At 46.1% G+C, this 12,296-nt stretch overlaps 1 protein-coding gene across 3 annotated transcripts; it reads left to right on the forward strand.

Moving 5' to 3' along the window:
• Positions 1–432: 432 nt before the first annotated feature.
• On the forward strand, positions 433–12,097 carry LOC112995001 (olfactory receptor 51E2-like). Of its 3 annotated transcripts, none has more exons than XR_010387351.1 (2): positions 433–635; positions 3,410–3,549. XR_010387351.1 is itself a non-coding variant. In XM_026119696.2 (2 exons), the coding sequence occupies exon 2, from the start codon at positions 10,999–11,001 to the stop codon at positions 11,953–11,955; it is 957 nt and encodes a 318-aa protein (XP_025975481.2). In that variant the 5' UTR covers positions 433–635; positions 10,951–10,998; the 3' UTR covers positions 11,956–12,097. The 3 variants fall into 3 exon arrangements, 2 of the variants coding, with proteins under 2 accessions (XP_025975481.2, XP_025975480.2); XM_026119696.2 differs by lacking the exon at positions 3,410–3,549 and adding an exon at positions 10,951–12,097; XM_026119695.2 differs by having other exon boundaries at positions 2,880–4,656.
• Positions 12,098–12,296: the final 199 nt, after the last annotated feature.

The following is a 12,296-nucleotide window of genomic DNA, read 5'->3' on the forward strand; positions in this document are numbered from 1 at the left end:
TCATGAGACATTCAGATACAACAGGCTTCCGGGCCCTCTGAGAGGATATCTACTAACATGTCTGTGTTTGATTTTGCAATATTTAGTTTGTTTTTATTGTGCAATATATAATGATTTTAATTAAACATTCTCCATATCGCTGTTTGTGGAGGGGATAGCTAACGCCCTTTCACCTCTATTACTCCCTTGGAGGGATGCTGCAAGCACTCTTCTTGCAAAATTTATTATTAGTTGCATTACAGATCCATTCTCACAATAAAAATTATGTGTATTGCCAGTATGCTGCAGCATTGCCAGCCATAAATCACAGGGAACTATAAACATGTTGCCCAATAAACCATCAAGAGAAAATCATTCCTGCTGGGAGAGCATCATAAATGGAAAGGATCATTTACTTCACATACTATTTTCACTCATACATTTCATGCTGTTTACGCATGGAGAGCTTGGGCTCCGCTGAGGCTCCCGATTGGTTGTGTGACTGCAACGGGGTCAGTCTTCAGGGTAAGTTATAAATGCCGCCCTCCTAACACCAGGATGTGGATGCAAGTTCCTCCTGTGGATTGTAACCGGACTGTGCTGCCTTGAAACGTGTGCGCGGGTCGTAAAACACCCGGCCCAGGCTGCTGATCTCGGTAAGTACCCGGGATAATTAGCAGTGTCTTCATCACAAATGCATTGCACTCCCTGCGTGCAATCTGGTGACTGTGGTTTACGGGGCCTGGGTGCTGATGTAAGCGGGGAGTGCGTCTCTGAGGCACTGCTCAGGAGGTCCATGCCACTCCGTGGCACCAGCTGGGTCTGGTTTGCTTGATAAAGCAGGGAGCTGCAATTTCAGCCAGCATCCAGCCTTCGCAGCCTCCAGCTCTGTGGTGTGCCCCGTGCATCACCATCAACGACCCTGGCACTGTAGGCACGCGGTAAACCGGTGAATGCCTCCAGGGGAAGGTTTTGCCATTGCAATGCCTGAATCGCTGTGCTGTTTGATGTGCAAGCCCAAAGAGGAATCAGCTGCTCTTCCACTGTCTGGCAGCCCGGCTCAGCCAGGGGGAATAGCACATTCTTATTCTTGCCTTTAAAGTCAACAGAAATCAAGCTTTGTAGGTGCTGTGTTCCCAGAGTCGCTTTGAGGCGAGCAGAGCTAATAAAGCCCATTTCTTATAACTTGGTGTAGTGTGGTAGGAGTCCCTGGTGTCTGATGAGGTCTGAGCTTGGCGTGAAGGTTTTCTTGCAGGAGGAGCACCCCAACATACCTGTTCTGTGCTGAACCCCAGTGAGTTTCTGATGGGTCCTTTCTTTCTGAGCATGCACTAATAGAATCTCTCATCCTTATCCTCCTCCATATTTCTTGAAACCCAGGAAATCTTAATATCTTTGCGATTCCTAGATATCTGTCAGATTTTGCAGTAAGGGAGACTATTAGACAGACATACATGCATGCACTCAGTCTCCAGATGAACCTGAATTGCATAAGGCAATAGTCTGTATCTCTATGCTTTCTTCGGTACTGATTAATTCTCACTGATCAGATAACGTTGCCTTGGCAGAAAGGGAATAATTATTATCTTAGGGGAGTGCAAAAGAGACAGGTTAGGACCAAAAGTGCCTCTGGACAGTTTCCTTTGGCCAACAGTGACCACTGCCCGATGCCTGTGGGGAAAGTGCTAGATGCTGCCTGGTAACTGGCTGCAGCTTCCCCTCCACTGTCTCATGCAGTGATGAGGCCCTTCTTCCGATGGGCTGCAATTTGTCCATCAGCAATTGATACCCTGAGGACTATGTGTGGGCAAAGGACTCCTGATGCTAATTTGCAGCTTTGCCCTGAAGATAAAATGTCCCTGCCCAGAAGGAAAGATTTAGCAGTTCTTCTCTGGTTGCTATCAATCAGGTTGATGTTGCTTTTTACCCTGGAGAAGGAAGATGTTTGTCCTTTCTAAGCTTTGGGCTTTATCACCCTGTTCACACACAGGCTGACAGTCTAATGGAATGAAATCTTGTTAGGGACGTAATAAATACATCACGGAGGATAAGTGTGTTTATGCAAAAATGAACCATGTTATATTAAACCCTTCTTGCTTCTTCAAATCATAATTCAGACTTCTGACCTGCTTGTTTTGTACCCTACAGGATGCCCCTTAAGACTAAAATGTCAAGGTTTTTTTCTCCCCTTTAATTAGCTCTTGTTTTGCACATCCACAACTTTCCCCCCCATCCACACAGCCAGTCATTTAATCACAGGAGACAACCAGGTTGGATAAAGTACATCTGAGCAAAGCAAACGTCAAACCCAATCCTTCGGATATTAAACCAAAAAATGCCCAGAGTAGTAGGCAGTGTACATAAAGCCATCTCTGCCTGGTTTGTGAGCACCAGTCTAAGTGCCTGATTCTCTGTTATATTTTGTCATTTGTTTTCAATGTTACATAGTAAGAAGTCAGAGTTTAACTTTTGCCATCTTCTGGTCCTTCAGCCTTTAGTTAACATGAAGAAGAAGCCATCTGCTTAGCAGCTTAGTCTTGGTTAGGATGGCCATGGTGAAGTCATTTGCTTACTCAACACAGCAACTCAGCGTGCGGAATTTGGGAAAAACTGTAAAACGATAGCACTCACCAGGAAGTTTACAATTTTCCTTTTAAGAGGTTGGGTGTCTTTTTTTCCTATTCTATGGTTTTCTATTCTATTTCCATTCTATGGTTTGATGGGCAGTCAGGGTGTAATCATATGTGACTCCATGGTAATTATGACAATGTCCTAAATAGCACAGAGGCATCTGCATAGGATGGCAGGGAGGCTGGGGGATGTGAGGCTTGACATCACCCACTTCTTTATTCAGTAGAGAGGCCGACTATGTGGAGTTTCTGTTGTTGATTTCTTTTTAGGTATAGGTCATGTGAGATCTGAGCTGGGATGGAGCATGACTCACAGACCACATGGGAATTCAATGGCTCCTTCTATCAGCCTTCAGCTTTCCTCATGATGGGCATCCCAGGGCTGGAAGCCCTTCACCACTGGATCTCCATTCCTTTCTGTGCACTGTACTTTATGGCTCTCTTAGGGAACTGTATGATCCTCGTTATCATCAAGAAGACCCGAAGTCTTCATAAACCAATGTACTACCTCCTCTCTATGCTGGCGGTCACTGACCTAGGCTTGGCTTTATGTACACTGCCTACTACTCTGGGCATTTTTTGGTTCAATATCCGAAGGATTGCATTTGACGCTTGCCTCACTCAGATGTCCTTTATCCACATGCTGTCCCTAATCGAATCCTCTGTGCTCCTGGCAATGGCGTTTGATCGGTTCATTGCTATCTCATATCCACTGAGATACCAATCCATATTGACCAAGACGACTGTCATAAAAATAGGCCTGGCAATTATATTGAGAAGTGTGCTCTCCTTCCTTCCAGTACCCTTCTTGCTGAAGAGACTCACCTACTGCAAGAAGAATGAGCTTTCTCATTCATTTTGCTTCCATGCTGATATCATGAAGCTAGCATGTGCAGATATAAAAGTAAATCTCTTCTACGGTATGATTATTCTCTTATCAACGGTGGGAATGGACTTCTTCTTCATCGCGCTGTCCTACATCCTGATCATTAAAACTGTTATCGGCCTTGTAACCAAGGATGAGTGTCTCAAGACTTTGAATACATGTGTCTCCCATATCTGTGCTGTCCTAATATTCTTCACCCCAATGATCGGACTGTCCATCATCTATCGCTTTGGAAAGAACATCCCTCCCTTGGTTAACACCTTGGTGGCCTATACCTACCTTATAATTCCCCCTGCTCTCAACCCCATTATCTACAGCATAAAATCCAGCCATATGCGGGGGGCTTTTCTCAGAGCACTGCGGAGGAAGAGCTAGCCCAGCTGATAGCTTCCTCCACCACTTCTGGTAGAAAGTGCTAATAGACTGGTTTCTTGGCACTCCATTCGCTGGGATCACTGCTGTTAGTTAGGATGAAAGAACTGCAAATCCACTTGGAAGTTGCACCTCAACCCAGACTTGTGTTCTCCCATTTTTTGTCCTGCCATGACACTCAGTTCCATCTGGCAGCCTGTGAACACTCCATGCATTGCTGCCAGTGGTATATACAGATGGAAGGACCCAATTGTAGGGAGACAATTGTGGGAAAATGGTCTGCCTGACTATCTCCTTTCAGGTCACACAGTGGGGTGGAGCAAACAGCCTCTGTAATGCATGTTATGCAAACTGTGGTAGCAAGATAACAGCGTTTAACCTTCACTCAGACCTCCTAGCGCAGGGTCATCGCTCCCTCACCTCATGTCATAGCATAGCTAGCCCAGGTGGCAAGCTCTACCAGGCAGGGCTTGGGCCAAGAGTTCGGAGTCGCTCTGAATATCCCAGTCATTAGTTGCTCAACTGAGAACATCCCACAGGAGCCTCATTTTCAGGGCCTGGGCATAGAGCATTTTCTGAGAATGAGATCCCTTTAAGTGGGCCCCTGGCACCATCAGCCCTCCCCCCAAAGGACACAGCCTTCATCTTCATTTGTTTTTCTAAATTGCCATATACACCAACAGTGCTGCTTTTGCATCTCCTGTTGATTTCGTTGAGCCTTACCATCTTTCCAAGTCTAATGTTCCAGCCATTGTTTTTGCAATGGATTTAGTGTATGTGTGTATTAGAATGCAACAGCCTCAATAAAAGATCTATTAACTGTAAAAGGTCAAAAGACATGATGAAGTTGTTTCTTTGCTGCTTATATGACAAGGGATATTAGGCTAGTGTTGCATAAAATCTTCTAGATTTGCTGTACATGAGCACAGGATTGTATGCATTAGGGTTTTTTTTGTTTGGATGGTGCCTGAGGGTCTGGTGTGGTTGGCATTCTTGATACTGATAAAGGAGGGTTCTGTTTCCAAGATGGAATAGTGACGACTAAACCTCCTGACACTATGGCCACACACTAAAATCTGCCTGAGATCAATAAGGCACTGATGTACCCCTCAGAGAACGGGGAGGAGCTTCCAGGCGCAGTTCACAGGTGGGAACTGATAGTGTCTCACAGCATCTTATCGCTCTGCTGTAGGATGGGTCTCAACCAAGCACGCAGCAGGGTTTCATGATTGCTTTCTCCCACGGAGAGAATAAAATTGCCCAGAAGCTTCCATGCCACCAACTGATGGATCCATATTTTTGTTGCTTGTATGCCATAGTTTGCCCAGCCTGTAACAGGGTGGAGACTATGAAGAAATGGTCAGCATTCACCCTGGAAGGGTGAAACAACAAAGCAGTATAAGCAGGGATGAAATTTCATACCAGAACTGGCCTGCTAAGCACTTAGTACTTCCTTTGGAGAGTTTTAGACTAAGTTGGGACTGGTGTCTTTTTCTGTTCTGCTCTACTTATAACCATACATAGATCAAAGAGAGAAAAGAAGGTCACATCTCCATAAAAAATTGGAAATGTAGAAGGGAAGATTCCCAAGGGAAGGATTCCCAGGCCACTGTTTGTTTTGGGTAGTGCTAGTTATTTTGATGAAGATCCCAGTGGGTCATTGCACAGAGTAATGTACTATTCAGCAAAACACCACCAAAACCTCTGCCTCAGTGGTAGGCACAGTAGGGCTCACAGTGCACGCCCACTTCGCCCACGAAACACTGAGGCAGCAGCAAAAATTACTGGAAGTAAATACTTTAATGGGAGCACTCCTTGCTCGAAGTATTTACAGTCCACCCCAGTGCAGGTAGCTAGCTTTTATCAGAGAAAAGGAATATGGAAACAAACAAGAAAGACAGTTTTCAGCAGAAAAGCCTAGAGAAGAGCTTTGCCGGAGAGAAGCACTGCCTGCAGGACCCTGCACAGCTTTGCTCCCAGTCTGAAAATTTCCAGAGTGTTTCTCCCTGACTTCTGTGCTTCTTAGCTATAACCATTTTGAGAAACAACAAAAGCCCAAAGAGCCTGTGCCCCAAGTGAATGTGCATTCAGGTGGTAGGGGCAGCCAGGGAAGAAGTGTGTAGACAATTTATTACCATACCAGAAGACCACAGAGAAGTGAGGCTTACGGTGCAGTTGGCCCACCTCCATTACCCGGTTCAGCAGAGCTTCATCTGTCTCCCCATCCACTTCCAAACCTGTGTAGCCAGAGGGTACTAAGCAGATGCCCAAGTATATTTGGGAACCTCTATATAAGGTACCGTCTTTTAGGAACATATGTTCAAAAATCTAATTTTGGATGCCATAGGGAATGGAAAAGATAACTGTGATTGAACATTTGCGTAAGAGAAAAACGAGATAGATGAGTCACTTAAACCAGCTAATTTTTATTCCATGATGCCCTGAGTGCTTTTTGTACCATCCGATCACTTACAGTATTTGCCAATGGATTTATTTCCTAGGAGGCACAGGAAGAGCCATGGGAAAGACAGGTAACTTGCATAGCACAGCCTGTTTACCTTAAAAAATATCAGATGTAGACTGTTTTATTTCCTGGCTGGGCTGGCTCTTGCAGAACTACATCCATTTTTGCCCTCAATTGGAACATGTTCTGGTTTGACTCTGGAGAACCACAAGCCCAGACTAGACCATGCTAGACCCATGATGGAGGTCAGGTCTGATAAGCTGTGAGGTCCTGAGTTCAGACCCGTTGAAAAAGCCAACATTTCTGCTACCTCTAGGGTTTGCGATGGGTTAATTTCTGGGAGGTGCTGGAAGCTGACACATTCCTTACAACACTATCGGTTACCATAAAGCGGGGGGGGGGGGGGGGCACCCTGCACACGGAGACAATCCAGCCAGCCTGGCTCAGTGCAGCCCCATGTTGAGTTTTCTGTTATCAGGTAGCTAGTTTAAATGAATATATCTCTGCAAAATGCTAATAAAGTTGATTTACAACAGGATTCTCGTTTGGGCTCATGTCCGGTTCCTGTAATAATGTAATAACTGCTTCACTTGTATAAACACAGCTGCATTCACTTAATTCCAGTGATCTCCATCCAAGAGCAGGTACCAGCTTGCTGAGCGCTCATGGTGTGTGGCAATATGTGCTAGACCTTTCCTGCTGTGCACACCCGCAGAGCAAACAAGCATCCTGCAACTCCCCGTTGTAAGCTTTGCTTTTTGGCCACAGTACAGAGGCTCTGTCCATGTGAACCCTGGCGTCAGCAGATTCAGCGTCCGGAGCGGCGGAAGGAGAGGGGCATTGCGTGGGCACAGAGCATTGTTACGGCCTGAACTAGCCGGAAATCGGGATTTCTAGTTTGTGTCATTTGCTTTCACTTTGGACTTGTTCCAAACTGAATCCAAAAGGAAGATTTTTCTTTTTCCACCTGAATTCCCTGAGAAGTGGGAATGCAGAGGAAACTTCCAACTGAAAATACCAAACAGAGGTGTCTCCCAAAGGGTGTTCCCACCCGTGGGAGAGACTCCTTGCCTCTGCCCTGGCCGCTGGAGCAGGGAGTGGAGCAGCAAGCAAGGTCCTAGCTCCAGTTGGTCCTCAGGGCACTTGGTCAGGGACACCCTGGCAGGCTCCCAGGCAAGAGGCATCTGTCCAAGACCACATTCGCTTTGCCATGGGGTCGAAAGCAGCCTCAGCATGGAGTCCTGTGAGTTCCCCGGGCAGGAGGGACATCGCTGTGGTCCGCAGGGATGAGAGGCTGGCGCGAGGTGGAGGCCAGTACCAGTGGCAGGAAGGACTGCCGTGGTCAGCCTGCCCAAGGGCCCTTTTCCCTAAAATCGATAAACTTAAGGCTCAGATGATCACTTGGAGCTGCATGCCTGCTTCGGGATCTGGAGCAGGGCAATGCGACTTGTGTGCTTGTGTCCACGCACTGTGTATATGCAACTGGAAAGCGTGAAAAAGTCTGCTGGAATAGGAAACCACAGCTATCTCTTAATGTGAAGACGTGAGAAGGGACGAGAGGAGGAGAAGGAAAGGAAAAAGGGGAAAGGAAAGGAAAACGGGGAAGGATCATTAGCTGTCCTTGAGATACTTTATACTACTTTGCCACATCCACATGCCTAGCCTTTCTTCCTCCCCTAAATAGGATGGCTTTACCCCCTTTCCCATTACTCCCTGGCTGGTTCTATCACCTTTTTTCTGCCTGGGCATTGCCTGGGCCAGAGCTACCTGGCAGCAATTGGAGCTGTCCCTGGAGGCGAGGAGCTGGTTAAACAGTGTGGATGTTTGGGCGACAAGGCTCAAGCCCATGCTCTGCTTGCATTAACACGGGCATAGTGAGTAGGACTCAAAACACAGCAAGCTCCTGACCAGGACATGGGCATATTTATAAAATAACAGCTGAGTTGCAAACAGAGACAGTCAGATAGCTTTTCTACTTACAAGTGATGCCAAAAATATAGGAGAAAACCATTTGATCAAACCATAAATTAAGATGAAATTTTCATTTTATTTTGAAAATGGTTTGATTTTGAATGATTTCTTATGTTTTTAGTTTTTATTTTCTCTTTTCATTCTGAGGTAGTATTTTGGTTTGATTTACACTTTTTACTGGTAAGATGATATGGAAAAATGGTTACATATTCACAAAGCTGCTTAGTTGATGTGGCTTGCTAGGGTTTTAAGGGAAAAAAATATATAGATGAAAAATTTTGGTCAATTCTAGTAGCAGGAGAAGACAAGTATCAACAGCATTTGCCACTGCATTAAGACTGTCAGTCCATTCCACAAAAGTAGCCAGCTTTTGAAATCTGAGCATACGGACTTTCAAAATCCCTGGGAGATGCTGTCCCAGAGGTGGAAAAGGTCCAAGACACAGCATCAGAGAGCTGGGAGGGAGGCGAAGCACCTGGATGCAGAAAGCTGGATTTGCAAACCGTACTTTTCCAGAGCAGAAGGAGATCCAAGCTCTGCATGAAGCAGTCAGATGAAGTCCAAAATAACTTAGCAAGATCTAAAAGGAACAGGGTATTTCTTGGAAAACAGGGGGTTACAACTGTTAGTGCTAACTAAAATACAGAAGAAGCGAGAAATCTTATGTGTCAGAGTTTACACGAATCTATCCACGTGCTGGAAGAGGCCTGATTGTCCCATATGTGACTGTCACGTTCACTTTCTGCAGGGGCATTCGGTACTTGCTATCAAAGCAAGTGTCACTCATGTTTAGGTGGCCACTCCTGCCGAGGGCTTTTGCACCCTTCCTTTGGCTAGGGATGCACGCTGCACCAGAGGCAGGGCAATTCAGGCAGCGGAGCTCATCCATGAATTCATTTTCTTCCCAACCCTTTTGAGTCTGCTTGCAATGCAAAGGGGCCCCTGCAGTCCTTGCAGGTCATATATTTAGAAAGCAGAAGTCAACAGGCCAAATCCACAAGAGATGTCCAAATCTGTAATTCCCCTTGGGACAGTTTACACAGATATCACCCAGCAGAAATCAGTGGAGCTGTGCACATTGGCCTCTGCAGAGAGCTGGTCCCAGATGGTTAATAAAACAGATCTCATTAGAACGACCTTTTATGCATGTTTCTTTTTAGAAAGCTTGAAATTACTGGAGGTTGAAAAATAAGGAAATAGCTAAAAGGGCTTTTGAGAAGGCATCATATATTCCCCTCTCACTGACATTGCTGGTAGGAGAAGTAGAAGGGACCATTCAGATGCCGAAGATTACTCCATTGCCTGCTTCATCCTGGGAAGCTGGAGCCTCAGAGCCTTCTCAGCTCTGTGGGAGAAGCCTGGTCAGTGTTTATCAGCATTTACACTGAGATCAGCTTTGATGGCTGCTGCTCGTGGTTCTCTGGCTAGGACAGTTTTATTGTCTGCAGGTGGTCACGTCTTGCTAAATGCAATTACTGCTGCTTTCTGGTGGAAGGAGCAGCCTAGGAAAATAATTTGTATTTGCTGGTGTTTTTAAAGACAACAGTACAGTTTTTATCTCTTCAGAGAGCAGGTCCTTACAGGACCTGGTCTTCATTGCACTAGCTATCAAAAATCATTATTCACATCTGAAAATGTCGGTGCATTTATCAACACCAAAGAACTAAAGATTAACTGAAATATCTAGGGATAATTCGGCGTGTGTGTGTATGTCTCCCAGTCGCGTTCTCTCATAAGAAATGAATAGGATGGCAGATATTTTTCTAGAGATTCATAGTATGATCACATTTCAGTGGCTGGCAGGTAAGTTAGCTCAGATAATTGCTGGTGATAACCGAAGTGCTTTGTTCATTCAACCTGCATCTTAATGTAAGCGGTTTGCTGAGAATTTCATCAATATAATGCCTTTTAGGCAATTTGATATTAACAGTCTATTTGCACTGTCTGTAAATTGTGTATAAAAGGTTAAAAGCTATAAGAATGTGAGTCTTATTTGTTATAGATTCAAGATGGAAAAAACCCATCATCAGGAAAAAATATGCAACCAATGTTTTAGAGAAAGGGCTTCACCACAGACGGGCAGTAGAAAGAGAAGTTCTTTGCAATGAAATATTACCTTTAAAATGGTTTGCATTAGCAAAATGCAGAGCTTGCCATAAAAACATTTTGCATCATTGTTTCATACATTTCAATGCATGTTTTCGGGAAGAAGAGGTGAAAAACCATTTTGTGCATGCAAACAAATAAATATGCATGTCTCAGACAAATAAATATGCAAGTGTGTGTGTGTGTGTGCACAATACTTGTGAGCGGTGAACCAGGGAAGCAATACAGGTAATTTCACAACGTACATTTATGACAGGGCAGTGCAGCAGATCAGGAAAATTCACGCAAAACTGAAGTTCTTGGATTTACCATTTAAAATGTTGATATTATAATATTTTCTGTTTAAAATAATTATTTTTTTAAAATTAATAATTTTCTGTTTAAAATAATAACATTTCCTGATCAGATTCAAAGGTCACAATTTTGTGGGTGTGTATGTTGTATATAGCCATAATGGGCATTGCATCTTACAAGCAAAGCCCCTTGGTATTCGCAGTCATGGGAAAGGATTCATAATGGTGTTTTTTCTCCTGCTCTTGCAGTGGAGGAGGTGGGATGGACTAGTGTGACTGTGCATCGCCCCACGTGCCATGCCCTCCCCCAACAGCTCCGACCTCAGCCCTTCCTCCTTCCTCCTGGCCAGCATCCCCGGGCTGGAGGCTGCCCACTTCTGGATGGCGATCCCTCTGTGCTCCGTGTACATCGTGGCCGTCGCAGGCAACTGCGCAGTGCTGTTCATCGTGAAGACGGAGCCGAGCCTGCACGCTCCCATGTACTTCTTCCTCTGCATGCTGGCTGCTATCGACCTGGCCTTGTCCACGTCCACGGTGCCACGCGTCCTCTCCTTCTACTGGTTCAACGCCAGGGAGATCACCTTTGGCGCCTGCCTCCTCCAGATGTTCCTCATCCACACCCTCTCGGCCATTGAGTCCACCGTCCTCCTGGCCATGGCCGTGGATCGGTACGTGGCCATCTGCCACCCGCTGAGACACGCCGCCATCCTCACCAACGCCCTGACGGTGAAAATAGGCCTGGCAGCCACGGCCAGGGGAGTCGTCTTCTTCCTGCCCTTACCTTTGCTCCTCCTGCCCCTTCCTTTTTGCAGCTCGCGGGTCCTGTCGCACTCCTTCTGCCTGCACCAGGACGTGATGAACCTGGCCTGCGCCAACACCACCCCCAGCGTGGTGTACGGTCTCACCGCCATCCTGCTGGTCATGGGGCTGGACGTCCTCCTCATCTGCATCTCCTACGTCCTGATCCTCAGGGCCGTCTTGCAGCTGGCGTCGTGGAAGGAGAGGCTCAAGGCATTCAGCACCTGTGTTGCCCATATCTGCGTGGTCCTGGCCTTCTATGTGCCGCTGATCGGGCTGTCCGTGGTGCACAGGTTTGGGAGAGGTCTGGCTCCGCTGGTCCGTGTTGCCATGGGAAACGTCTACATCCTGGTGCCCGCTGTGCTCAACCCCATCATCTACGGCGTGAGGACCAAACAGATACAGAGGAGGATCCTGAATTTAATTCACATATACAAAATCAGAACTGCTCAGTGACCTGTGCTCGGCTGTTGTCTCCTGTGCCCTCACACCACCTCATGTTGTTTTTCACTCAGAGTCTCTGCAGCAGGGACTGTCCTCTGTACAGCACCCAGCACTTGGCCAGGAGACTCCTAGGCACTATCACAAGGCCAAAAAAAAAAAAAAATAGCAATTGTAAACTCCTCCTAAAGGTGTTTATCCCCACCAAAGTTGCAGTGAATCTAGTAGGATGACCCAAATCCAGCCCTGACCAGGCAGACAGCTTTGTGGGAGGGAAAAATGGCTCAGCAAACTAATAAAGATATCTAGACTCTCCCCACTGCACTTCTTAGCTCCCATCTCTTTCCCATAGCAAT

Source organism: Dromaius novaehollandiae, chromosome 1 (genome assembly GCF_036370855.1).
Source record: "Dromaius novaehollandiae isolate bDroNov1 chromosome 1, bDroNov1.hap1, whole genome shotgun sequence".
NCBI lineage: Eukaryota > Metazoa > Chordata > Aves > Casuariiformes > Dromaiidae > Dromaius > Dromaius novaehollandiae.

Coding starts and splice junctions, on each gene's coding strand:
- LOC112995001 (XM_026119695.2), top strand. CDS start 2,908: ATGGAGCATGACTCACAGACCACATGGGAATTCAATGGCTCCTTCTAT.